The sequence below is a fragment of the Manacus candei genome, unplaced genomic scaffold (assembly GCF_025592945.1).
Source record: "Manacus candei isolate 608988 ecotype Guabito, Panama unplaced genomic scaffold, ASM2559294v1 h1tg000014l, whole genome shotgun sequence".
NCBI classification, from domain to species: domain Eukaryota; kingdom Metazoa; phylum Chordata; class Aves; order Passeriformes; family Pipridae; genus Manacus; species Manacus candei.
This window is the reverse complement of record NW_026138062.1, coordinates 32,797,153-32,824,778: the sequence shown is the minus strand read 5'-3', so window position 1 is coordinate 32,824,778 and position 27,626 is coordinate 32,797,153. Positions and strand designations below refer to the sequence as shown.

Genomic DNA, 27,626 nt, shown 5'->3' with positions numbered 1-27,626 from the left:
CTTTTCAAGTCCTTAACATCAAGCTAGCCAATATCGTTGCCATTACAGAGATATGAATTTTGTTTGACCATTGTTATATTACCTCATGCTGAGTCCCATTCAATTTCTTCCATCAACATTTCATCATTGGTATTTTCCCACTAGAAATATTCCTGAAAATAATTTGTTTCTGAAAACACAAGAGCTACTAAGTTAAGTCTTGGCTATTGTTCCCTACAGGAATAGGATCAGAAGCCTACAGGCTGTAGGAAAGGGAGGTAAAATAATTGAAATAATAGAATGAAAATTAAGAAAAAGTATTTTGAAGGCCAGAAGAAACTCCCAAATGGAAATCTTTACAGTGATTTCTGAGAACACTACATCAGGTCTAAAGTGTTCAGTTTCTCTCTTTGCCACAGGGCAGAGAACATGCTCCTGTTAAGGATGACAAAATAAAAGGCACTCTTATGAGATCCAAGAAGAAAAAAAAGAAGTTTACCTTCAACTCAGAGCAATATATAGATTTCTTATCCTCTGGTAAGGCTACAGATACAATAGTAAGGAAAAAATGTAGCACTTCTTTTCAAAAGTACAAGGGGAAAATGGTGTAAAAATATAAGAGGTTTCTAATTCAGAAAAAAAGAGAAGGGTTTAAACAGACAGCAGCTGACAAAAAAGAACCTGGCCTCTTATTTTAGCTACTGATTTTATAACCTCTGTCTCCAAAAAGATGTCCCTCCCTTTGGTTAAAATACTGTGATGCAATAGCCAAAGGATACTACATGTACACATTAAAATCAATAGCTTTAGTAGGTTGTTGGCTTAAAAATAGTTATGAAATGCAAGAAAGTTTACAATCACAGTCACCTTGACTTTATATACAGAGAAATTATCAAAGTGAGATGATGGTGACTAAGCTTTCTTGTAGTCCATATCTGACAACAGAACATTACTAACATATTTAAGCATTAAACAGAGAAAAAGAGCTATACATATAATCAGTTACATTATTACTCTTACCTTTCCGAAATGGCACTTTGCAAGTTTAAATTTTAGTGTTCTTATGTTAGTTTTTGGAAAAAAGAGGAAGAAAAATCAAGCAAGCGTAAAACCCAAGAAACAAAATCTTCAGAGCAAAAGTTTTCAGCTGGTACCTCCCACTCCATATTCAGTTTCTCAGGGACCATCATGCAGCAACAATCTGGTTAGAAGTAAGCAGCCAACGGGTGTGTAATTTGCATGTGAAAATATTTTTAGAAGACACACATAATAGCATATGTTCTCAGCCTGAGTACAATTTTCTAAATATACGCCCTGAATTTTATTTCCCCAATATTACTAAGTATGTTCTAGACAATGGTTTCTCGTACAGATATGTTGCTCTTTGAAAGCAACGTGCATATCAAGCCTTAAACAAATTAAACTCATTAAACTCGTTTCAGAGTTCATCTTGGAGAGGCCTGGGAGGAGCCTCTATGAGTCTTTACTGTCAATGTAATGACAAAGTTGGCAAATTATGCTTGAAGAGTGCAACAAGATGATAATACCCAGATTCAGAAAGTTAAATTGGGTATGTATGTTCATTCACTTGCCTGAATCAAAGCAGTTTCAAAAATTGTATCTAAAACCCCTTCTACGCTATGTTAAGAAAAAATAGTTTCAAAAGGTAAAGACAGAAATCAGTAAAACAAGAAATAAGCCATGTGCTCATATATTGTTAGTTAAATCTAAACCAAATCTACACAACACGTCAGAGAAAACTAGATCTGAGCAAACAGCAGTCTAACTAGATCCCAAAGTCATTACCAGTCCATATCTGGAACACTCAAATCAATTCCTGGTGTCTGCGGGGTTGGCATAATGTAGCAATTATTACTTTAGGACTGTTTTGTTCAGCACAACTGAATTTCTATTGTATCGTGAGATGAAAAATGTCAGTTTCTTTTCTTTGCCAACACGCAAATTCTCTTCCTCAAGCATATGGAAAAACTCAGGTCTGGATCCTTTCTTTGGCACAAGCTTTCCTTTAAGCAATTTGAATATCAGGGAGGAAAAAAGAAGTTATACCAGTAAATCCTACTGTGGTACTTAACAGTATACAGAAAAATAATTGACATCATAGAAAAGTTTGGGTTGGAAGGGACCTTTAAAGGTCACCTACTCCAACCATCCTTCAATAAGCAGGGACATGTTCAATGAGGCATCAGGTTGCTCAGAGCTCTGACCAAAATGACCTTGAATGTTTCCAGGGACAGGGCATCCACCACCTCCCTGGGTAACCTGTGCCAGTGTTTCACCACCCTCATTGCAACGTATTTCTTAATTATATTTAGTTTGAACACACCCCCTTTTAGATTAAAACCATTGCTCCATGTGCTATTGCCACAGACTCTGTTAAAAAGTCTGTCCCCAAATGTAAATTAATTTACCAATGGACCCTAGACACCCCTAGGAAAACTAAAAAATTACACTACAACGATAAGAAACTAAACCATAAGCAAGTATTACTAGGGCTGAACCCACAATACTCTGAGAGTCCTAAAATGCCATGAGAAAAATGACTGCATACATACAACTACCTTATGAAACTATTAACAACATTTATTCAGTGGATTTCATTATTTGACCAGTTTTAACAGTTAAAGAGAGCCACTAGAAAAAGAGATTAAATACAAATCAAATGCAGTGTGTCCATAGAAACACCCATCTCAATAGATGTAGAGCAAATTAGTTCCTTCTCCTACTCAACATCGCAAAAAGTGCTTTGCACTTCTGATGAAAGTACACAGAAAAAAACCACATTCTCCACAATGAAAGCACTAATGAACCAAACCACAGGATCAATATTAAAAAAGACTTCCCACAAAATTATTAGCAAGTTTCATTACAATCTTTCGCTGGTCAGGCAAACAGCTTCCTCCAATAGAGCAAAATACCCTCAAACGTTAATTAAATCTTCAAAACACTGCTGTAAAAATTACAGGAATAACTACAGCAAAAAGCTAGATTATAGATGTTACAGTGGACCCATCATACTAACATATCATTTCGCGATGAAAATCACACACTGCTAAACACTTTTTAAAAAGGCAACCAGGGTTAACGTGTCAGGAAAGCAGAGGCCGGAAAGCAGAGGCAGGCAGTAAGAGAGAAGGTATTTTTTGTGCTATCACCAGAACCATTCCCTGACTCATTCCCTCCAGCCTCGGGGAGCAGGCTGGCTTGGTCCACACTGACAGCTTTCTTGACGTAAGAGAAGCAGAGCACTGACCTAAATGCCGAAGCTGCTGAGCTCCTTGCAGCTCACGCCCGAGGAAAAGGAGCCAACATGGATTCAAGTGCCAGCTACTGCAGCCCGAGGCTGCTGCTGCTGCAAAAATGCTCGCCGAGACCGAGAGTCCCACATCACCTCGACCTCTGGAGCCTCAAACCTCTAAAAACGACTGTAAAGCGAAGTCTAGGCTGATATTAACAGCAGAGATTTTCAACGGGGAGCTGCACATCCCCGCAGCGCTTCGGTAGCAGCAAAACTGGCAGCACCAGGGTCTCAGGCAGAAAGGCAAAGCCCGAGGTACGGAAACCTCGGACAAGGTTAAACCACATCCCGGGCGCGACTTGAGCCAGGTAGGTATTCAATGAACCGCAGGTTAATCATCAGCTCCGTGCCCCGAGCAAGGCGCGGAGCGGCGGCAGCGCCGTCCCTCCCTTTACCGGGGCCGCCCCTCCCGCCCGGGAGCTGCGGCTGCCGGACCGAGGGGCGGGCGGGGGAAGCAGGTGCCGGGCCCTCCCCGCTCAGGCGCCCAGGGAGGCGGCGGAAGACCGGCCCCTCAGGCCGTCCCTCCCACCGCTCCACCCGAGCGATGGAGCGCGGCGGGAAGGAGCGGAAAATACCCCGGGGCCGCTCGCAGGGCTGCGGCGCAGCCCCGACCCCGCCCGCTAGCGGCTCCGCCCCCGCGGCCTGCCGGGAGCGGGGCGGGCGGGCCCGCATGGCGGCGGGAGCGCGCCGGAAGCTGCGCAGCAGCGGCAGCGGCGGCCGGGCGGGCTGAGCCGGCCACGCGCGACGGGGGCCCAGGGCTGCGCGGGGAGCCGGGAGTGCCGGGAACCGGGAGCCGCGGGAGCGGTGGGAGCCGGCAGGTGAGAGCGGGGCTGGAGCCGTGTCCACCACGGGCCGGGTGAGGGCTGTGGCCGGTGGAGAGTGGCGGCCCCGGCCTGTCCCGGGCCCTTCGGTGTGGCTGCGGCGGAGAGCGGGGAGGTGTCCCGGGTTCCGAAATGCCGACTGAGTATTTCATGTCAGTAGCTGTGTGGGGAAGGGGCGCGGGCCCTCCGCTCCCCGTAAACCAGGGACGCGCTCGGTGCCGTCTGTGCGTGTCCGTGCACACCCGCCCTTTGCGCGGCTTCTCGTGTTCCAGCGATTAACTCTACAAACGCTTTTTTCCTCTGCAGTCTTTCCATAGTGTATGGACCACTCTGGATGTGGATTAAGAACTGAGAAGGCAGTTTAACCATAGGTTTATCTGAAAGAGCTGGGCACGTTTCGGTGTGGAAGGGCAGGACCCGCGCACTGGGCTGGATCAGCTGCCTGCCATCCATCCATCCATCCATCCATCCATCCATCCATCCATCCATCCACCCTTAGCCCCTCATTTCCACTGCCGTGGGGCAGAGATTAGGGCTCTGCCTGCACCAAGTGCCTTCCCGAAGTCTTGCATCTCTTAACTGCAGCTATAATAAACGCCGTTAGTTTAAACCATATTAAAACACTGACTTTTTTTTTTCAGAAAAACTGAATGTTTTGTCAGCAAAACATGTAGCCTCTGTTGCTTCTCATACACCCACAAAAGCATTTAGTATGAGAATGTTTAAGACAAGTCTGACTGAAGAAGAAATTTTTAGAACTTTCTAAACTTGCACCCTAGTTTATTTTGAAACTTCATCAGTTTTATCTTAATTTGGTTAGTCTGTGTTAGACTTCTTTCAGGAAAGAAATTTGTGTTTGCTCCCCCATCATGGAGATTTGCAATTCTGCCCAGCACTTACAGGCTGCAACGTAGAGAAAGTTGCTTTCAGGTCCCTCTGAATGTCACCTCTTCCCCCCAGCCCATCAGTTGCACCACTCAGCTTGGTGTCATCCACGAACTCCCTGAGGGAGCACCTGGTCCCACTGTCTGTGCCCCGCTGCTGAAGACAGTAAATGGTATTGATCCCCATATGGGCCCTTGAGCGACACCACTCATTACTGGTTTTTGCTTAGGGCATAAAGCTTCAACTCTTTGGATGTGGTCATCCAGCCAATTCCTTAGCTGTCTAACAGTTTACCCATCAAACTGTATCTTTCCAATCATTCCCTTTTTCCTTGTTTTCTGTCTTCTGCCTTGTCAGCTTTGTAGGTCATTGGAGTTTTCATAGGCCAATTTAACTCACTGGAATAGCAGAAAAACTTGTGCTTTGCTGAGTTTTTTGCTTTCCTGTGAGTTCAGTTAGCTCATGGAAAGTCTGATGAGTATGTGAGCTATCAGGGAAGGCGGGGGGAGAGAAATAGAAGAGAGGACACCCCCCGTTCTGGAGTGAACTGTTAGATTACCTCATGTCCTCAAGGAAGCATAACCATAGCATAATTATAATTACATAATTATGCCATGTCCATAGCATATTTTGCATTACATTTTTCAGTATTCAGACTAAAAGAAGGAAAGTAGCATAAATGCTTTAGAACGTGATCCAGTAAGTTTGAAAGTGCATTCCTGTGTACTTTCGCATCTGTAATACACTTATTGCACTTGGCTACAATGGATTGTTTCAGTACTTGGTGCAGCAGTCTTTTCCTTTGTTGGTTTTTTGGCAGCTTTTTTGATCTCGTGCCCAATTCTCATAGATTGTGCAAAGATCACCAATAACTTCCTGCAATGTTACAAGCTCTTTGAAAAGTATAGGCAGGCCACTTAGTACCACTCTGCATATCTAGTATTGGCAGACCTGTTTTATTTGCTTTTTGTGTTTATGGCTTTGAACTGAAAGGATAATTAATTTTTTTCAAAGTTGCTATATTCACAAGAGGAATAAAAGTCTTTGCTCCAGTACTGTAGTACTATTGCTGGGTGATTATAGCTGGGGGGAGATATTGTACATCTCAGATCAGTATTTAAGCTTTAAAAAGAAGAGAAGAAGTAACAGAGACTGAACATAATTGGAAAAAACAACTTGCTTTCCTTTTGAGAGGGCTGACAGGGAAAACAGGGACTTCCAAAGGAATTAAAGGGAATAACCTGCAGCTTATTAGTGTTACTAACCTTTTAAGTGTGTGTTTTATTTATGTGGTGAGAAATTTCTTGGAGAATTTCTGTCATGTAAGCTATGTTTTTTATTTGCAATGGAGAGCTGAGACTGTTTCAGGCCAAGGAATTGACTAAAAGTCCCTTGAAGAGTAAAATTAAGTGTTTTAGGGTGTTATCTGATATAACCTATGATATAGGTTGATATCTGTACTACTTGTTATTGTATTTAAAAAATCAGCTTCTTGGCTAGACTAAATATATGATAATATAGTTGAGTTGCAGTGTGATAGTGCTGTTGCCACTGGGTGAAAAACTGGGAGTGCTTGCTTTTCCTTTGTAGTTCAGCAAGTGTGCATACTTTTAGCTAATTCATCACTTTTCACCTTGCGTGAAAAGCCCAGGACCATACCATTTCTTATGCACCTTCTAGCATTACTTTGAAAATTAAACATGTGCTCTGAGGCATGTGCATTGATATTTTCATGCTCTTGCCTTCTATTCTGTTACAACCACTAGTTTTAAAAGTCAGAGTATACTGGTTCTACATGCTGCAGCCTCGTAATTCTGAGAAGTGCTGCTGAACACGTTGAGAGTGTCAATGTGACATACCGTCATCTCATTTTGACCCAGTCTTAAGTTGCCCTTGGGGTCTGATTTGAAATGAGTGGTTGCATTGTTCTACTGTGCTGTTTTTAATTGATGCTCTGTTGGTTTTTAGCATTCTGTCCAGTTCTGTAGGGTCTCACCTTGCCAAATATTATAAATGCATTTGGGTTGAACTGGTATTGGCACTGGTCTCAAAGAATGCCTTGAGAAATTTCCCTTTTTGAAAGGAACTAGAGTCTGAGTTGATGCTGTACTGTATGAAAGGGTTGAAAGGACATCGTGGTATGAGAGAAGATGCTTTTCAGTGGAAGTATTGAAAAGGGAACAGTTGTGGCTGAAGGAAAGATTTTATGTTGATGATTTTGCAGTTCAGCTTAACTTCTCATGCATCTTGAAGAGATATGTATTTATTCTAGTTAGTTCCATTGGAAGTCAGCAGGAGCAGAACTGGATCCCTGAAGTTCTACCTCCCTGGTTTTGCTGGCTGATTCAAGGTGTAGTTAACCCCAGTGCCAGTGAAAGAATGGACTTAAGGAGCTGCCTTCTGATGTGCACCTGGGTCATACTAAAGTGGTGCTCCACAACTGAGTCTGTGTGTATGTGTGATAGGTGAGAAAAGAAAATTTTGACTCTGAATTTAAGAGTCATTTGAAATAGAATATTCAGTGTCACTTGTAAAATATGCAGTGGAGTTACATAGTAATGATAACTGTGGAAGAGCTTTAGTTTGCAAGGAAGACTATAACTTTGTTAAATTAACATTAGGAGAAATTTCAAAAAATGGCAGTAGCAGCAGAATGCCCTTCTGTAGTTAAACATTGTTATGTTTGCAGGACAAACTTCTAACAGTTTATTATGCCATAAATTCACTGTCTTGAAAGATGCAACAGTGGGGTTTTTTTGGTTGGTTGTTTTTTTAATGGTCCTCAGCGCTAACCTATAGCCCCATGGGATCTTACTGTGGCCATTTTTAAAGTTCATTCTTTCTGAGAGTTAGATGCAGTAAAGTGAGATGCCCAGCAAGACTTCTACATTTCTGCACTTGGAAAATATGTGAGACCTTGTAGTGCAAAGAATAGATAAGCTTCCAAATTCAGGACTTAAAGCAGTTAAATCTATTGTGTGACTTAATTTAAAGTTTTGAGTTCATAATCTGCACTGGAAAAAAAGTATTTTCCATTAAAGAAATACTCTTCTGAATTCATTTCCACAAATTATACAAACTGCATTATTGTTGCTATTTTTTGTTTCCCAAACTTCAACCTAATTTTTCTTTAATTGTTTTATTTACTTCTTATTTTTCAGGAGTCTTTGAAAAATCCTTAGTGGTCATGACATTGTTACAAGTGACATAAGTTAGCCAGTGGCTCAGAATGATGGATACCCAGAAGACTACAAATGGTTTGCAAGTGATTGGAGAAGGGACTGGTATAGGGAAATCGACACTCCACATGGTGGGGTATTTGGGAAAAGTCAGTTGAAACTTGTTTTACATATGTGCAAAGTTCATATTTTTCTCTGTTTTGAGAGATTTTTAATTGGTCTTAATTTTACCAAAAAAATTCCCAAAATTATTTTCCACGGAAATCTATAACAATGGCGAAAGATTATTCTCAGTAGATCAGTGCCTCTGATTTTTTTTACTGGCACTATTTTTATAATTGTTTGCATTCTTATGAAAATTGATTTGTCTTAAAAAGATCTGAGCTTGTGTTCTCTGGCAATAAGTGCCCTGTGGTTTAGTTCAAATAGAATAAAATGTGCGTAACTGTGTTGTTAAAGATGCCTTATTTTAGTATTTAAATAAAAATATAAGTTTATTTAGAACATGCTACCATACAAATATATAAATGCTAAAAAGGAAACCAATGTAGTTTATTTTTTCACATTGTATGGTATTATATTTAGAAGTTACACATTGATTTTTAACCTGATATGTATGTCTTACCTTTGGAGAATATAAGAAATGCATAAATTTATGCTGCTTTATCTTTCTTGGTTTATCTTTATTTTAGAACTGTAATCCTGTGGAAACAACTGCACATGAGTATTGTCCAGTCTGCAAAGAGAAGGGTCAGATCCAAGCTTTAAGGACTTACCGTATTAATTTTCAAGAATCCATTTTTCTTTGTGAAAATCCTCAGGTATTACACTAATTAACAGTTTTATTTGGCAGTGCTGAGGCCTTTACCTTCAGTGGTTACACCTCTCTAAATTCATGACTTTGGTGGTAGTAAGCAGACTATTGAAATAGGACCCCTTTCAGTCTGTATGCTTAAGGATATTTGCCTGTATATAGAAAAAGCTCCATAATTAATCTTTGTACAGTGTTTAGGCATAGGTACTTACCCTAAAGAATTAAAAGAGTAAATCAAAATGACTAAAGGAGGGATTTGCTTATGTGACAAGGGAACATAAGTGGTACTAAATGGATCTTTGTACGAGCTAGAATAGAAGATGAAAATTTGATGGTCCGTGTAACGAATTCATGATTCTTGCAGATGTGAGTTTCCCATTTTTCCTTCTTTATGTCTGGGAAATGCAAATAGGTTTATAATTATAATTACAATGTTTTTCTTTTATTTTTTTCCTTTTCTTTTTATGTTTAACCTTAGCTGTATTTCTGTGCTGCTTAATATTTGAGTTGTGTGATTTTGCTGTGTCTCCCTTCGCTACTTCATGTACGTGGGGAGGGTACCAGTCCACCAAGTGGACCGGTGCCCTTAAATTAGTAGAGGCTAGACAAGATATGTGTCTCTGAGATACTTTTCCCATCCCTTCCTACTTTTAACTAATTATTGTATAGTTCTGGAGATTTGTAATAACTACTTGTCTGTATTCTGGTCGCAGAATAACTGTATGTATATACGACCTTACCAACACCGGTCTAAGGCATTGGGATAGCCTGAGAGGATACTCTGCCGGTTTGGACACCAGCAGTCTCTCAGGCACGAGATGATCATGCCAAATCTGTACCCTAAAGGAATGCATTTAGCGTAGAATAGGACAAGAAGACGCTCCTTAGCAAAATGAGGTTGTTTTCAGCAGCTGGGAGAATTTACTGGAAAAGTAGTGTTGAATTATCACTTCTGATACATTTACTTCACAATTGCTCAAAAGACAATGGTTGAGTAAAAGACACTTCCTATCATATATATGTTGAATATATGTATTGACTTAATTACAATATCACTTTACAGAAGTCCTTAAGGCCAGGTTGGATGGAGCTCTGAGAAACCTGGTCTAGTGAAAAATGTCCCTGCCCATGGCAGGAGGCTTAGAACTAGATAGTCTGTAGGGTCCCTTTGAACCCAAGCCATTCTGTGATTCTACATTCCATTTTAACATTATGTTTTATACCTATTTTTAGCTCTTGTTCACCTGAAATTGCTTTGTACATTTCACTGTAACTTTCTTTCTTTCCTTTAGTGTATCTACCCACTTGGTTATAAACCATTAGACAGCATAATTACTTCTGCTGGTTCAGAAAATCATCAAGCTCCATCTACTCATAAGAAAAGAAAATTGTGTGATACCAGTGACTTTTCTCCTGTTGAATCAGATCCAAAAAAAGCAAGAACTAATCATCTGGTAAATGCTGAGCATGCTATTAATACAGACCCTATTGTGAAATGCTCTCAGAATAGCTTCTGTATTCCTAAGTCAAGCCTACGTGATGTATTACAAAATGACCAGCAGAAACCTGGTAGTAATGTGGAGTCTTGCATGCAGAAGGTGGATTTTGAAACAACCACCACGACCGACAACTATCAAGAAAGTCCACCTAAGTCTTCTAGTCCCAGAATACAATCCTTGCCAAATTCTGAACTTTTATCAACAACATCTGAAATTTCACTGAAAGAGGATAAAGGTTCCACTAATAACACAGATTTGTGCCTTCAGTGGAGAAACGTACATAATCTTTGTTGGTTAGATTGCATTTTGTCAGCACTGGTACACCTAGAAACATTAAAACTTACCCTAGCAGAAGAATGTAACAATGGAAAATGTTTACTCCAGAAACTTCTAACAAAATATAGTCAAGCAACTATGCTGCTGAATACCTGTAAAAGGAGTAAAGTAAAAGGTGAGTAAATTTAGCTGCTTTTTTTCTGACCACAAATATGTGGAATTTAGTACAGTGCACTTAAATATACCTCCTTTCTATTTCAAGATCACAAAAGAATGAGTTACAGTTCATTACCATGAATTTGCAGAGTACTGTGCTTTATATAGCAGACTCCTAGTAACCTTTGAAATTGTTTTTCTTGGGGTAAACGTGCACGCTTTGAAGGCATCAAACACTGAGCGTCTCTTGAATTGTTTTTTTCACGTGCCACATGAAGGTTTTGTGATTTATTATGTAATTGAGCCTTACTTTGTTTCCCTCCCCCTTGTTGGTTCACATGTTAGGATGCTGTTCTAATATCAATCTTCAAAATAATTTCTGTTGTGGTTTATATCCTTGTTTAAATAGGCAGTAGTTGCCTTGTCACACCAAAAATAGTAAACCCGGGAACATATGTTCTTTCCTGGCTCCAGCCGTGCTCACTGAAGGAATGCTTCCCCTGGGGTCTGCAGGCTGCAGTGTAGATGACAGTGCTTCCTAATTTGTCTCAGTAGTCAAAAAGTAGTCAAACACATTAACCTTGTTCATGTGGTCTGGGAAGGTTAACAGGGGGTTAACAGGTCAGGTCGGCTTAACGGGTTTGAGGACTAACCTCTGAGCACAGGGGCTGTGATGGGCAACTCAGGGCAACCTTCCAGCAGCACAGCTGGACTCAGAGGAGCATGTGTCACTGTAATCTGCTGCTGTGGTCTTTGACCATTTTCTGTTCTGTGGATTCAGTTTAAGACTCTTAAACTAAGATCATGGTTTTTTCAGTCCTCTTGAACTGGACCATTGGTGTCATAAGTCTAAACTTCTAAGACATCATCTGTTAGGTAATTTAAGAACTCTCTGGTTAGGCAGTACCTTTCATGAATGTCCATAGACATCCCATTGGAATATCTGTGTTTGAATATAGAGACTATAGTCCCAGAACAGCCTAAGGTAACTTGAAGAATGTCATGTCTTTTCTGAGAAAAATTACAGGTGTATCAAAAGTGGTTTAATCCATGTTACGGGGGGGGGGGGAAACCCAAATATTCTGAAGTAGTTCATATACTCTGCTTGCCAGAAAGTCAGGGTGCTTGAATTTAGGTTTTCAGCTGTTACTGGGAAGCCCTCTACCTTCACAGAACCTGTCTGAGATGTTTTTCTTTCCCTTTTGATGGGCTGTGTTTGCAAAGGAGCTCTGGTGTGCAATAACCTTTAAATGGGGATGTTAAGTATTGGAATATAGTGTTGTTTTCAGGAGTTGCTGCAAAACTTTGTTTGGGTAACAAGTGGGGAGGGGATTGGATGAAGAGTATTGTGGAGAAGAGGTGTAGAATTTATTCTGCCTTTCTGTGTAGTTTTTCAGCATCTCTTTCATACAGCTGCTTTTAAAAACAATAGAAAGCAATATAGCTGCAAGAAACTTCTGTTTTCCTTTTTTCTGTGCATAGAGTTTATATGTAATAAACAGTTTCAACAGCTATTCTAAATACATCCTTTAATTTCTGCAGGTTATGATCATGATTGTGTAGTAGAAGTTATGTTCTTGCTTGCGCTTAAAGAGTGTGTTTGTGTGGAAACAACATAACTTGCAAAATTAAAATACATAATAAGATACATGACATAAAAAATTATTTTTAAGTGTAAAATTATTTTTACTGTTTTAAAGGCTCATTTAGGAAATTAGTATGTAATATGAAACAGTACATTTAAATGTTTTATTATTGTATAACATTAGAAAATATATAAGCAAATTTTCCTGCTTTTGGTCTTAATGTTTAGGTTTTAAAGTTTGCTCTTAATCTCTGAATCTGCAGGATTTGTAATATGTGGTCACAGTATCCTTAAAAATTGTTACTATCTAGCTGTTGGTGTGCACTCTTAGCCATAATTTAATCAGATCAAGTAGTTTTTAGTTAGCACAGTGTAGTCAAATGTAACTTGTGTAAATTTCTCTCTAATTTTCAAATCAATTAATACCAAGAATTGACTGTTTTACCAAGTTTCAGGCAAGTATGGGTCAATATGAAAGGCATCAGTTTGCAGAGAAAGAGTGCATGTTAGGGGTTACATATGTGTATGAAAAGGTGGGAGTGTCACACATAAATACATGAAGATGTATTTTTTTCTGTAGATGTTCTTCCAAAAGCAGAATCTCATCTCAATGAAGTCAGAAACTTAATGTTTACACAGCTTCAGCCTCGGCTTAGGTGTGAATTGGGTAAGTACTTCTTGCAGCACCTCAGTATTTACTTTCAGGAAACTATATGTAAAGCCTTTTCTGTCAGTACATAAAAGTGTGTGTACACACATGCATGCAAGACAGTCTGGAAATACATTTGCTTGAGTTGGTAACGTACACATACTTTATAGTATGATCAGCTGGTTTGTCCCTTGCCTGTTTTGACTTTTTAGAGAGCATATTCCCATATTTGTAATTATGCTATCATCACAAACTTGTCACTGATAACAACCTAATAATATGGATCAGTCCCTTTGCTCTGAGGATTAGAAACAGAGCCTTGAAATGATAACTGAAATTTAAACCCTAGCAATAAGCTTATCTCCTTCCTTTTTGAAGTACTGAAAGGTGATTTCAGATATTCAGTGACTGTTTTTTTCTACCCCATCTTTGAAGGTAATATGGAGAATCCAGTGTTTGCACTCCATCTACTCTTACAGTTGGATCAACAAGCCGAGAAACTATTCTTGCATTCATTTTCATGGAAGTTTGAATGTGTATATTGTGGCTACAAATACCAGAACCGGTGAGATTTTTAAGTAGCTTCTATATAGCTGTTCTACCCTACCTTTTAAAATCCATCTATGATAGTTGGCTTTCTTTAGATTTCCAGATTTTATAAAGCTTAAGCTAGTTCGTGGAGTTGTATGTGATCCACTTTTTTAGGTTAGCATTTGCAAATAGTTTACTGCTATTATGTGTCTTAAGAAACCATGTTATCAATTAAGAAAGAAATAATAGGTAACACTGCAAGTCTGTGGCCACACTTGCTCTGGTATTTTGCTGAGAGTATTCAAGTTGTTGTGGTTCTAAAGAATATATGCCTAATACACTTTTCCTTTTAAAGAATACCTGTAATATTCATTTGGATTACAAAGGATCAGAGATTCTCTAACATAATTTATCTATTTTAAAATAGTATTACAGGGAAGTAATTTTTTGAGAATCGATTTACTTCTGTGTAGCTGCAGGTACAAGCTAGTAATTTGGGCACCTTTTAGAGTCAGCAGAAGAAGAGAGACACCTTCAGAAGACAGCTCACTTTATTTGGAAAACATGTTTCTCTCTACTGTCTTAGGTTTATACAATAAAATTCTAGATTCCCAAATGAAATGAGATTAATGCTGTCTGTTACTCTGACAGTTAATAGGTATGTGTTCAATAGCCTTGGTTACATACTGTGCTTTTTTAAAAGTTGAAAAATTTAGGTTAGGTTGAATACAATGGGAGTCCTTTCTGTGGCTAATGAATGAATAAACTATGTTACTTTGCTTTAATATCCCGTACATTGTATTTTCGTACAATATAACCTCTGTGTAATCTCTGCTATGAATGTGCTGTTTTTTAAAAACAAGACCTTGTATAACATGGATTCTGAGGTAATTTGTTACCGCTTTCTTCTCTTCTTGAGATTTTGTATCAGCTAGTAAATTATGTGGGTTCTGGTACAAGCTCTGTCCTGTGTTGGAAAGGAAATGGAGATAACATGAAAAGAGAAAAAGAACAAATAATCAAATAATGTGAACCTGAAGGCCACAGAGCTGCTGAAAACAAATTGTGACTGATACTGTTTGGGAGAACTGAATTCAGTGCTGACTTGGATGTGATGCAGTCATGGTGAATTTCACACAAACGGCCTGAACACAAATAGAATTTGGCTTTGCCATAATGCTTTTATAACTTTTTTCTCCTGGTAAAGTATGTATATTTATTGTTTTCTGATCTGCAACTGAACTTACTCTATTTTTTTTTGTGTGTCCAGATTTGAGAAAACACTAACAACATTTGCAAATATAATCCCTGATTGGCATCCACTTAACGCTGTTCATATTGGGCCATGTAATAACTGTGGTGATAGATCTCAAAGACGACAGATGGTTTTGGAAAAGTAAGTTTGAATATATGAACTTGAAAATAAAATACATACAATTCATACAGTTCATTTACTGAATGTATGACTTTCAAAACTAAACTGTGATTTGGGTTTACAGAGATTCTAAACTTTAAAATCTGATAAATACTCACTTTTTAATATTTTAGATCATTCTTAAATGCTGAAATGGCAAATAGTGTTTAATAAACGTGAAACATAGGACATTGTTTAACATGCTGACCAGCGCGTGTGTTTGATCCAGGTCATAAATACTTATATCAAGCAGTATATAGAGAAAAATTATATCCTGTGTCAGCCTTTCCATAGCCCCTGCCATTGGTGAATAAAACTTGTTTGATCATTTGTTTACTAGTTTGACTTGGGAACAATATCCTTTCCTACTGTGATTATGGCACAGTTTTCTCCTTTTTTTTGTCCCCCCCCAATTTTTCTTCACTCCCCAAATCCCTTATTTGATGGTGTTTTTTCCCCCTAATTAAAATGGAATATCCAGTTGGGATGTTCTTTTCCCTTGACTACTGTGCAACCTGAAGAGTCCTGTGAGGAAGTAGAATAATAAGGGCAGAACCACATACTCTTAGAGATAGATGCCTTACTTTTTCATTAGGAACTTTTGCCACTGTTTTATTGTAATAAACTGGTTCTTTATTGTTTCTTCGTCAGAGTACCTTCAATATTAATGTTACATTTCGTGGAAGGCTTGCCACATAACAACTTGAAGAAATATTCATTTCAATTTGAGGAAGACACTTACCAAATAACATCTATTATTCAGTATCAGACAGATAAGAAGCACTTCATAGCCTGGTCTTTGAATCCTGATGGTAAGAATCAGAGAATGGGTAAGGTTGGAAGGGTCCACAGTGGGTCATCTGGTCCAACCTCCCTGCTCAAGCAGGGCCATCATAGAGCACATTGCACAGAACTGTGCCCAGATGGTTCTTGAATGTCTCCAGTGAGGTTCTTGAATATTTCCAGTGAGGGAGGCTCCACAACCTCTCTGGGCAACCTGTTCCAGTGCTCAGTCACCTGCACAGTAAAGAAGTTCTGCCTCATACTCAGGTGGAACTTCTGCATCAGTTTGTGCCCTTTGCCTGTTGTCCTATTGCTTGGCACCACTGAGGAGAGCCTGGCTCCATCCTCCTTGATACTCTCCCTTCAGATACTTATAGACAGTGATGAGGTCCCCTGTCAGTCATCTCTTCTCGAGGCTGAACAGGCCCAACTCCCTCAGCCATTCCTCATAAGAGATAGGTAAGGTAGAGTTTATAGTTCTTATCTTCATAATACTTCATAAATCTACATGAAATACTGTTTTATGAGTTACTGCGGTAATCTCAACAGTCAATATATAATAAAGATTTCTTTTGTCTGCATTCTAAACTTCATATTAAAATGATGTGAATAACTGGGGGAACTTGTTACCTGAAGTGAAGGTTTAGGTTTGGTTTAACTGATTTGTTCAGCAGTGTTCTGCCCTACAGTGCACTCACTGGCAAAAGTAATTTGCCTAGGGCTTTTTCCGTTCATAACTTCGTAAAAGTTAAAAAAATTCAGTCTGACCATGACTGTGGGACAAATAGTACTGGTTATTTTGAAACCAGAGATTCATCCATTCTTGGCTGGAAGCAAGGGAACCTATGGAACTATAAGCTTCTTTTTATTTCTGAACTTTATGGCACCTGAGGAGTGGGAGGCACAAATCCATGTTAGAGACATTACTAATAGTAGGATGGATGGAAGCTCCATAATCAGAGAAGGGAAAAATTGATATTTTGGTACTTATGCTTCTGTAGAAAGAATGGAGTACAGTCTTACGAAGTGTTGTGACAACATGAAAATTGTCTTAATCATACTGCCAGAGTTTGAGAAATAGAAGAGGAAGCAGCTGGGAAATGCGTAGTTAAGAGCCTCCTATACATCATATATATCTATTTTTAAGTTCTTAAAGCTGTAAAAGATTTGTTCATGATCCATGAACAATTTGCAGATGATGAGACAAGAGTATTAAAATGAGCAGTTTCTCTTAAACCCCCATGCTTCCCACCCAGGCAATGTAAGGGTCTACAGAGGAACTTAATTTGAGAGGTGGTTCTTACCTCAGACCTGTGAGGGTATTTTCAGACAAGGTATCTCAGCCAAAAATCCCTTAGCTTTGTTTTATGTTTGACCTACTCTGACTTGTAATAATACTGCCGCAAGTTCTCCTGGTGTTTGATCTTTTTACAGTGGAAGTCTCCCAGTTTTCTCTGTAGAAAAACCCTCTGTTTTTTGCTTGTCAGGGGAATGGGTTAATAAAAGTACTTGACAATGTGAGGATAGTGACTTCAACTTTAAAAGTCTCTGAGTCTCTTTGCTGTTTGTTTTTCAGGAACTTGGCTTGAATGTGATGATTTAAAGGGGCCATATTGCAAGAGACATAAAAGATTTGAAGTTCCTTCTTCAGAGATTCATATTGTTATCTGGGAAAAGAAAACATCCCATGTGCCAGAAGAACTGAATTCACAGTTCCAGAGTAAAAATATTGAAGATTTTCCTCTTAATAACATACAGTCAAATTCCATGGTGTTGCACTGTGATTTTGATAACACTGTAGGCAAAACACCTGCAGAACAGCACAAAGAGGATTCTGTGAGAACCCCAGAGAAGAAACAGCAGCGAGTAGCTGAGGATGAAAGTATTGTTCATCATGGTTTAGAAAATCTGGCACACGATGATCTCGTAACGCTGATGCTTGAAGAAGTTCAAGTTGACTCGGAAGGTAAATCGCTGCCAAATGGACAGATGGTGGGAAATAACCTTATTGTTGAAATGGGCACACTGCAACAGCAGGAACCAGCTTTTTCACTTAACACTCCATATACAGGAGAGCTTGCTGGAACTGGTCTAGCTGTGAATAATAAATGCATGTTATATGAAAATTCCAACATTTGCTTACCTCTAGAAGAGTTGAACCCAGCAAGTATTACTCCTCCTGTTCTCAAAAAACATGACCCTGACTCATCTGACTCATCACTTGCTCAAAGAACAGATGACAGAACTAATTTAGTTAACAGAGAACATGGATTAAATTCAGAACTACAGCTGAACAAGAAATTGTCAGCAGTAGAGAATACTATACAAAAATCACTTGACTTGAGATATGCGAGCAAAACTGTCATTAATTCTCAAGTTGACAGTTCTGCTGCGAATAATTCTGTTCAGCCTTCACACAAAGACCAAAAAAGAGGATTTGTCGGAAGCTGGGTAAAGAAATTATTAAGCAAGAATACTTCCTTTATGCCTTCAAGTGCCTCAGTTCTCAAGAATGAGAGAAGTTGCAAAACTCCCTCAATGCAAAAAGTAAGTGAAGTGAGGCTGCCAGTGAAGGGCGCAAGTAACTTTGGTGGATTTCAAAGCAGAGGTACAAACAAAACTGAGACCCCAAAGTCACTGGCTCCTCAGAGTAATAGTAGTCATCCTTTATCAAATTACAAAGGATTTTCTCAAAGCAGTCGTCTTCCAACAGCAAGGCATACCACTATCGCAGGTCCAACTTGGAATAAGTCCGGAAGTACACTGGGTACCTCAGGTAAAGTGACTCAGTGCCATTCACTTGGCTGTAACTCTGGGAAGGCAGAAGAGTCAGATAGTGACAAAACAAAAAAACTTCGCCTGAAACTGTTAAAAAAACTGAATGCTAAAAAGAAGAAGTTGGCTTCACTGGATAGACTAGCAGTGGAACAAATGAAACAGGAAAAGCCTGTGAGTGGAGACATAAGCACCCCATCACAGATTGAATCTCAAAATGACAGTGAAGTGTTGCAGAGCTTTTTAAGGGAACTGCAGTATCAGATTGATGTCACAAATAATGAGTCTGAATTTAATACAAACTCTGTGTCAGGGTGCACTACCCATAGTAACACTGATGAAATACTGGCAGAGTTACTGTCCCCTACTTCAACTGTTGCTTCCTTAGAGGCTCCAAAAAGTGAAGATGAATGTATGTATATGGAGATGGTGGATAGTAGTGTTGCAACAACAGGGTCTGATGAAAAGACCAGTGTGCCACATGCAGCAGTGACAAGTGAGGACCACAATTACTACAGTCCTGTAAAGGACACTAATTTGGAACTTGATGCAATAAACAAACCCAGTGGGAAAAAACTTGCTTTTGAAAGTCCTACAAGGGAAGATATACTTGAAGACCTGTTCTCCATTTCAGCACCAAGCTCAATGGCAGGTGACATAGATTTACCTCATTTTGATGAAACCCTGTTTGAAACTTGGTAAATATTCGGTTTCTTGGTTTTAAGTGTTTTTTTCAGTATTATGTATATTTTGAAACAAAGCACTACTAAGTTATATTTTCTAACTAGTTTAATTGCACACTGGCTGTACTTGAACAATTTACATTTGAGGTATTTTTTTCCATAAAATTTAATTGTAACAAGCAAATCAGGTTTTAATGAATTTTATTGTTCTGAGAAGCAGTTATTTTAGTTGTCAGATTTGATGCTTTTTAATGAGAAGCTCTTATGAGTCTTAATTTTTGCTGCTTTTAATATGGAAAACATCCATACTCTAGTGAGTTTGAGAAATAATAAACTTCAGTAGTCTTAATGATGCAATGGTGTAAGAAATATTATTTATGTAGTAGTCATTTATTTTACAGGATCACTTCTGAAGTTATTTTGTCTGACATTAAAAAAAAATATAAGTACCTTCTGTAGTCAGGGAATTTTGCATCCTTTGATATGAAGATTGTTTGTAACATTCTAAACTTGAAGCTGGCATTCTCTTAGGCTGACATTCAGCTCTTTACAGAATTGCTGTTCTACAAGCTCATGCTGGTGTATATACCCCTTGGATCCAAGGAGGGATGGATACATGCTAGAAATTTTCCTATTTAAAGTTACAGCACGTACTGAGATTTCATCCTGGGTAACTGCGAATGTAATTTGGAAGAATATGCTTCTGAGCCAGGTTACTTTTTTTAAGTAAAATTAGTAACATTCAGTCCAGAGTACATCACTAAGAAGGAATATCAGGTGTACCTTTTAGTTGTTCGTAGCTGCAAAATCATTAATAAAACAAAGGTTTCTGAGAATTCATTTAACTGCAAGTTAATGCCTATAACTGTTGTAACTAGGACTTGGTCACGACTAGAGCAGTGCACCCCTGTCCATATGTGAGAGTGCCAAGGAGAGGCAAGGTCAATAGGAAGAAAGCAATGGGAAAATGTAGCAAGACAGCAGTGAGTAAGCAGAGGGAATCACACCTTGGTGTTTCAGGTTTTGTATAGATTTGGTTTTGCTAGATGGGAGTATTTTAAACTCATAGACACAGCTGAGGGTATTATATGCCAAGTTAGAGTAGCTATACATTTTTCTTGTTCTCAGAAATAACAAAGATTTTATCAGCAAGTCTTTGTCTCAGCCATTTTTAGAGGTGTTCTGCATTTTTTCATTGTTTTGGATTCCAAGTTCAAAACATTAAGTCCTCAGTCTTACTATTCCAATAGGTGCAGTTGAGCATATTTGTTATTACAAGGCATGGCTTCAGATTTTACTGGTCTTAGGTTGTTTGAACTAGGTTCAAAAACTGTTTGAAAAATTGTCAGTGGCCCCCAGCTCTCCATGTCAAGTTATTTCTGCTGCAATTGTGAACATTGTCATCAAACTGGTACTTCAGGCAGTGAATGGTTTCATTCTTGAAATACAAGTCTTTGCAAAGAACTTGAGCTTCTTCTTTGTTTTAGATACTGTAATTGGTAATGTTACAATAGAAAACAAATCAATGGATTCTGAATGTTAAGTGCCGGTGCACTGCTGGTGAAATGTTTGCCTGTTTGTGAATTCCCTGATCAAAAAAAAGCTGACCAAAATTAGAGTTTGATTTATCCATTAATAAAATAGGTGCCTCTGCAAGACTTGAGGAGGGTCATGGCATTTCCGTGTGGAGTTTTCCAACCAGTGGTGGGTGGGTGTGGGTGTGTGTATGTATATGTATGTATGCAAACCACTAAAAGGCAGCATCTTTTCCATCCCCGACTGTTTGTCCTGGAGCTGTGGGGAGCTGCCTTCAAATGTTGGTACCACCAGGGACTGACTGGATTGCAGCGACCTGCAGCTGTGCAGTGGGAGCTTCTTCACCCCTGGCTCAGGACATGACACAGACCCAGGGGTGAGTAAAGCAGCAAGCCTGGGGTTGGCAATGCAGAATGCATAGGGCAACGGGAGGAAGACACCCTGACAGAGGATGAAAAAGTCCTGGTGGTAAGGATTATAATTAGGTTAATAGCAGAGGAGGGGGGCTATGGGGGCACACCTGCTGTGAAGATACACCTTGACCAAAGCAAGGACCTCTGGTCACCACTGGCAGCTCCGCTGCAAACTGACTTAGGGACACCTCGGTCTGCAACTGCCTGGGATTCAGTGTGGGTACACATATATATAGAAGCTCCAAGAGCAAATAAATAGCACTTGAGATTAAAGTAGGTATGAAAATAAATCTGTTACTGCTGCATGTTCCTGGTTGCCTTTTTTAAACTAAAAATGATACCGTGTAGATTTGTTTGTTTCCATAAATGTGCTACTGCCTCTCACTTGCCTGTGCAGGTGAGAATTCAGCTGAGATTGAATGACAACCGCATGACCAAAGAAACTGTTTGGAATTTGGTGGCTACTGGACATTTATATTGAGACTAGTTTTAAAATACAGCTTTTTACTTGCCATGAAGAGAATACAAAGTATTGTAGTAGTTTTTTGTCAGTTAGAAATACACTAAGTGGGCAGAGAGCAAGCAGAGTTTAACAATCAGAAGTTACCTATGGTGGTTTCATCAGTGTGCTAGGGTAAAGTTCCAAAAGTCTTGAGCACTGCCATCTTCAGCAGTAAACCAAATCTCCAAGTGCCACATCTACACGTTTTTTGAACACTCCCAGGGACAGTGACTCCACCACTTCCCTTGGCAGCCTGTTCCAGTGCTTGACAACCTCTTCGGTGAAGAGATTTTTCCTAATATCTAATCTACACCTCCCCTGATGCAGCTTTTTCACATTTTCTCTCATCCTGTCACTTACTACCTGTGAGAAGAGGCCAACTCCCACTTGGCTACACTCACTTTCCAGGTAGTTGTAGAGAGCAATCAGGTTACCCCCCGCCTCAGGCCTCCTTTTCTTCAGGCTAAACAACCCCATCTCCCTCAGTCACTCCTCATCAAGCTTGTGCTTCAGACCCTTCCCCAGCTCTGTGGCCCTTCTCTGGACATGCCCCAGCACCTCAATGTCTTTCCTGTAGTGTGGGGCCCAAAACTAGACATGGTACTCCAGATGCAGCCTCACCAGTGCAGAGTACAGGGAGGGACGATCACTGCCCTGGTCCTGCTGGCCACACTATTGCTGATACAGGCCGGGATGCCATTGGCAGTGGCCACCCGGACGCACTGCTGGCTCATGTTCAGCTACTGTCAGTCAGCACCTCCAGGTTCTTTTCCTCCAGGCAGCTTTCCAGGCAATCTTCTCCAAGCCTGCAGTGCTGCATGGGATTGTTGTAACTCAAGTCCAGGACCTGGCACTTGGCCTTATTGAACCTCATTCAGTTGGCCTCAGCCCATCAATCCAGCCTGTCCAGATGCATCTGTAGAGCCTTGTCAATCTGTGTCTTCTGATTTGGGAAAGGCACAGTCGTGGCACTTACAGTTCAGAATCAGCTCTAGGGAGACAGCACTCTGATTAACATCTTACTACTTGATGATACATTCAATCACAGAGTACAGGGTGGGAAAAAAGGGGTGCCTTTTCACATCCTGCCTACAACAAATGAGCAGATATGCATAGGAGCTGCCTGCATGGGTTTTTAGCTGTATGACCTGCTAGAGCAATGTTCTAGAAATCCACTGCGGTGCTGATTACAAATCTGTTTTTCGTGGCTGGCTATTGCCATTTATGTTTCTTCCAGCACTGGTTTTTACTTTAAATAATTATTCCCTTCCTGACAATGTATCTATGAGAGCAATTGTGTCCTGTCTGTGTTCCTTTTGCAAAGCTGAACAGCTGCTCTGCCTGATGTGAGCCCCTTCATGCTCAGAGCCAATCACGTTACCTTTCAAGCAGTTCATGCAGCTCTTAAGTGTGTGCTCTGCTTTGAAGTCTGCCAGGATTCGGTCTTGGAGTGGAAGAACTTACAATCTAAGTATAGATCTAAGACAATGTGCGGACAGGGCAAGAGAGAAAATAAGGTTAATGGGGTTACCAGGCTGATGAATTTTGCAGCGTGCTTAGTTTTGCACTGCTGTGCACAAACACAGTGTAGTTGTTTGTGAGGAAGATGCTGAAGCTAAACAGTGCAGAGTACGGTGGAGCCATGGGGCTCATGAAGGAAAGAAAATGCTGGGAAAGGAGTGTAAAGAAGTAGAAGGCTGGGTGCCTTCTTTCCTGAAAGCTTACGTTTTTAACAGAGAGGCTGAAAAAACCCTCAAGAGATGCTTCTCCCCGGACATGGGTCTATATTACTCTTGTCAATGTAAATGACTATCTAAAGCGGCTTCAGTAATGCCCAAGACAGGGGCTTGTAGATTTTGTCCCAAGTTTTCTGATAATATTCAGACCACTTCAGCTGAGATTCGTTTCCCCTCCTCGTTTCCATCCTTCCAGGGAAACTGCGTTTGCCGAGGGGAAGCTCGTGCATGGGAATGAAGCGCGGCTTCAGCACACAGCCCGAGCCCTGCCCTTGCTCCTCCCTCCCGGCTCCGCTGCAGCTCAGGAGGCCCCCTGCCCTCTCCCACTCGGAAGCTCCCCACGGGGCTTGTACCCCACGCGGCCGCTGGCCCGCTGGAAAGGAGGAGCCAGGAAAAACGACGTCCGCACTGACGCGGGAAGGGTGGGGAAAAGAAAAAACACCGTGTTTCCGCCCGGTTTCGAACCGGGGACCTTTCGCGTGTTAGGCGAACGTGATAACCACTACACTACGGAAACTTCCGATGGCGCTGCTGTTTTCTGCGGACCCCCTTGAGGGATTACTCGGAGCACCCTAAACTCGGACTGTCGATATACGCTATGGAAGAAACTCCTCTCGAGGGGGCAGGAAGGGCAAGGTCCTGGAGCTGAAAACGGATGTCGGGCTGGGAGTGGTATAAAGGGGGCGCGGGGTGGATCCAGCCGCCGCGAAAGCGCTCCTGCAGGAGGGAACGAAAAAGACACGCACGCACAGCAAAAAAGGTCGCGCCCCGTCCCTGGGTGGGCTCGAACCACCAACCTTTCGGTTAACAGCCGAACGCGCTAACCGATTGCGCCACAGAGACGCGCTGGGCGACGTGCCTGCCGAGCCGCGCCTGATTCCCGCGACAACCGGGGGCGGGCCGTGCGCCTGGTTCTCTTGCGGCTTCTCTCTCCGCTTTGGGAGGCCGGGCGTGGGTGGGTTGGGCTTTGGTGTCTGTTTGCTTTTTTAATCTAAAGAACAGTCCTTTCTTTTTTTTTTTTTTTTTTTAAATCCTTTTTACTCTGTTGTTTTGGGTGGATTTTCCCATAGGAGCAAGGGATTGGGAAACAGTGGACAAGGAGAAAAAAATTAGTGGTTACAGTTCTGGCTGCTGGTGGGACAGTTGCGGATGGGAGCCTGAAAGCTGCTCTCTGAGACAGACCAGACAACAAGCGGAAGCTCCAACAGTACGTGCCAAGGACGAGGAAGGCAAAAATTAGCATCTGCCTGTTACTCAATACGTGGCCAAAGTATCCAACATCTTTCCTTCTGATATTTTCAGTACCAAAATGACTAGTTGTGACGACAGACTTGAAGAACAGAAGAAAAAAATTAACCTCACAGTATTCAAAGACTGTTGATAATTATTTGCACGAGCTTAAGGAATGTGGGTACACTGACAGAAATGAGACAAAATGAGGGCAAAAGAGACTTCTCAAAGGGGAGCAGAGAGGAAGACCAGGGAATCTGCTGCCCTGGTAGCCTCGCCTCAGCTCTAGAAATGAATTATTAATCAATTTGCAGTCACCCAAAAGGTAATAAGGTGATAATGGCAGCAAATATGATTGTGAAAACCAAATCAGCAATGAGGATGTACCCTAGGGGGATGAGGCTCAGGTCAGGAAATATTTAAGCAACCTGTATGTACATAAGTCCATTAGTCCTGATGAAACACATCACAGGTGCTGAGGATAATGGCAGGTCCATTGTAAGCTCACTCTCCATCAGCTTTGATCAATCATGGCAACTAGGGGAAGTGCCCAAGCACTGGAAAAAAGAGCACATCACCCCCATCTACAAGAGGGGCAAGAAGGAAACCTGGGGGATACAGGCTGGTCAGCTACACCTGGAGCCCTGGGAAGGTGATGGGTCATCTAATCCTGGAAACCATATTCAGGCAAATCAAAGACAAAGAAATCATCAGTAGTGCTCAGTATGGCTCAAACAAGGGGAAGTCATCCTTGACCAACTTGATAGACTTCCATGATGAAGTGATTGGCCTGGTAGATGAGGGGAGGGTAGTGGATATTGTCTGCCTGGACTTCAGTGGGGCCTTTTGACACTGTCTCCTGTGAGATCATCACAGAGAAGCTGTTGATGTGTGGGTTGGACAAAAAGATGGTGAGGTGGATTGAAAAGTGGCTGAACAGAGGGTGGTGACCAGTGGGATGATCTAGTTAGAGGCCAGTAACTAGCAGTGTACCTCAAAGATCAATACTGCTCAACATTCCATTAATGATCTGGATGATGGGGCAAAGTGTAACCTCAACAAGTTTGCAGACAGCACCAAACTCAGAGCAATGGCTGATAGACCAGAGAGTGATACTGCTATCCAGAGGGACCTTGAACAGGTTGGAGGAATAGGCTGACAGGTACCTAATGAATCTCAACAAGGAGAATTGCAAAGTCCTGGAGCCGTGGACAAAAAAAAACCCAAAACACATGCTCCAGTACATGCTAGGGGCACCCAGCTGGAAATCAACTTGACAGAAAGAAATTTGGGACTCCTGATGGACATCAGGTTGAACATGAGCCAGCAATAGGCCTTTGTGTCCAAGAAGACAAATGGTACCCTGGAACACATGAGACAAAGCATTACCAGCAGGTGGAGAGAGGTGATCGTGCCCCTCTCCACTGGTGAGGCCACATCTGTAGTATTGTGCCCAGTTCTGACCTCCTCAGTACATGGGAGACAGGGACATACTGGAGAGTACAGCAGAGGGCTACAAAGATGATTAAGGGACTGGCGCATCTCTCCTATGAAGAAACTGGGACTGTTCAGCCTGGAGAAGAGAAGGCTCAGGGGGATCTCATCAGCATTTATAAGGGAGAGTGCAAAGAGGATGCAGTCAGGCTGTTCTCAGTGGTACCCAGTCACAGGACAGAAGCAATGAGTACAAACTGACACACAGGAGATTCCCTCTGGACATCAGGGAACCCTTTTTCACTGTGACCGTGATAAAGCACAGGCACAGGTTGTCCAGAAAGGTTGTGGAGCCTTCTTCCTTGAAGATATTTAAAACCTCACTGGACATGATCCTGGACAGCCTGTTCTAGGTGGCCCTGCTTGAGCAAGCAGTGGACCAGAAATTCTTTCCAACCTTAGCCCTTCTGTGATTCTGTGAATTTCATCCTGTATGGGGGGGTGGTTGTCAGGGCTGTCTGGTATCACAATGGCTGCTAAGAAGCTGCTTCTTGGGAGCAAGGGAGGGAAAGACAGCAGAGACAACGTCCATGTGAAGTGTTTTTGCCACTCATTGGGCACTGTTCAAATCCCACTAATTCATAGCTTCCTGGAAAATCAGGGGGCTTTGCCTTAGAGGCCTCAGAAGGGCCTGTCCTGCCTCTGCTCAATTCAGTCTCTTGCTAGCAGAGAAAATACCAAACCCACAGCTGTGCCCATGTTGGAGGTGGCTTTCCAGCATCCTGTTTGAGGGGCTCGGATTCAAACTGGTCTCGCTACATTGCAGCAACTCTCCAGGCTCAACCCACTGAGATTTAATAAAGATAAACAAACCCAACCACCTGCACTGGGGAAGACGAGCCTGGTGCACAGCCCCCCCACTGCACGGGACTCACTGGTGAGGCAGGAGCACTGAGGAAGGGGACCCCAGGCGTGAAGCGCAGCCACAGGGATGTCAGTCAGCAGTGCAGCACTCATGCAAACAGGAAGACAAGAGCAGGGTGTGAATGTGCTGGGTTTGGGCAGAGCTAGTTTTCTTCACAGTAGCTGATATGGGGCTGTGTTTTGGATTTGTGCTGGAAACAATGTTGATGACAAAGGGATGTTTTAGTTACTGCTGAGCAGTGCTTACACAGACTTGGGGCCTTTTCTGCCTCTCACATCACCCTGCCAAAAAGTGGGTTGGGACTGCGCAAGAAGTTAGGAGAGGACACAGCAGGGACACCTGACCCCAGCTGATCAAAGGGTTATGCCATACCATGTGGCGTCATGCTCAGCATATAAAGCTGGGGGAAGAAGAAGGAAGGGGGGAATATTTGGAGTGACGGCGTTTGTCTTCCTAAATTACCATTATGCATGATAGAGGCTGGCTTTCCTGGAAATGGCTGAAC

General features: G+C 41.5%; 1 protein-coding gene, 1 long non-coding RNA gene and 2 other non-coding genes across 14 annotated transcripts in view; 1 reads left to right on the top strand and 3 right to left on the bottom strand.

Moving 5' to 3' along the window:
* The window catches only part of LOC127467291 (uncharacterized), a 33,320-nt gene extending 29,416 nt beyond the window's left edge, over nt 1–3,904 (bottom strand). For 7 of the 8 annotated variants that reach the window (XR_007903039.1, XR_007903033.1, XR_007903036.1 and 4 more), the window contains exon 1: nt 3,251–3,904. This is a non-coding gene — a long non-coding RNA (uncharacterized LOC127467291). Of the gene's footprint in view, nt 1–999; nt 1,181–3,250 lie in introns of all 8 variants that reach the window. The other variant, XR_007903034.1, reaches the window with a different exon arrangement.
* Nucleotides 3,905–3,951: 47 nt separating this feature from the next.
* Nucleotides 3,952–21,008, top strand: USPL1 (ubiquitin specific peptidase like 1). Of its 4 annotated transcripts, none has more exons than XM_051779014.1 (9): nt 3,952–4,113; nt 4,423–8,329; nt 8,873–9,001; nt 10,287–10,944; nt 13,091–13,177; nt 13,595–13,724; nt 14,961–15,086; nt 15,756–15,916; nt 17,464–21,008. In XM_051779014.1, the coding sequence occupies exons 2-9, from the start codon at nt 8,231–8,233 to the stop codon at nt 19,362–19,364; spliced, it is 3,291 nt and encodes a 1,096-aa protein (XP_051634974.1). In that variant the 5' UTR covers nt 3,952–4,113; nt 4,423–8,230; the 3' UTR covers nt 19,365–21,008. The 4 variants fall into 4 exon arrangements, with proteins under 4 accessions (XP_051634974.1, XP_051634977.1, XP_051634975.1 ...); XM_051779015.1 differs by having other exon boundaries at nt 3,962–4,113; nt 8,163–8,329; XM_051779017.1 differs by lacking the exon at nt 4,423–8,329 and having other exon boundaries at nt 3,954–4,113.
* A 2,968-nt stretch (nt 21,009–23,976) lies between these two features.
* TRNAV-AAC (transfer RNA valine (anticodon AAC)) lies at nt 23,977–24,049 on the bottom strand. The gene has a single exon. It is a non-coding gene; the product is annotated as a tRNA-Val (tRNA).
* Nucleotides 24,050–24,301: 252 nt separating this feature from the next.
* TRNAN-GUU (transfer RNA asparagine (anticodon GUU)) lies at nt 24,302–24,375 on the bottom strand. The gene has a single exon. It is a non-coding gene; the product is annotated as a tRNA-Asn (tRNA).
* Nucleotides 24,376–27,626: the final 3,251 nt, after the last annotated feature.

What these genes read in the sequence shown, in the direction of transcription:
- USPL1 (XM_051779014.1), top strand. Translation starts at nt 8,231, where the DNA reads ATGATGGATACCCAGAAGACTACAAATGGTTTGCAAGTGATTGGAGAA. An exon ending in GGCTACAAATACCAGAACCG is followed by an intron (nt 13,725 to 14,960) that starts GTGAGATTTTTA and finishes TTGTGTGTCCAG; the next exon opens with ATTTGAGAAAACACTAACAA. An exon ending in CGACAGATGGTTTTGGAAAA is followed by an intron (nt 15,087 to 15,755) that starts GTAAGTTTGAAT and finishes TTTCTTCGTCAG; the next exon opens with AGTACCTTCAATATTAATGT.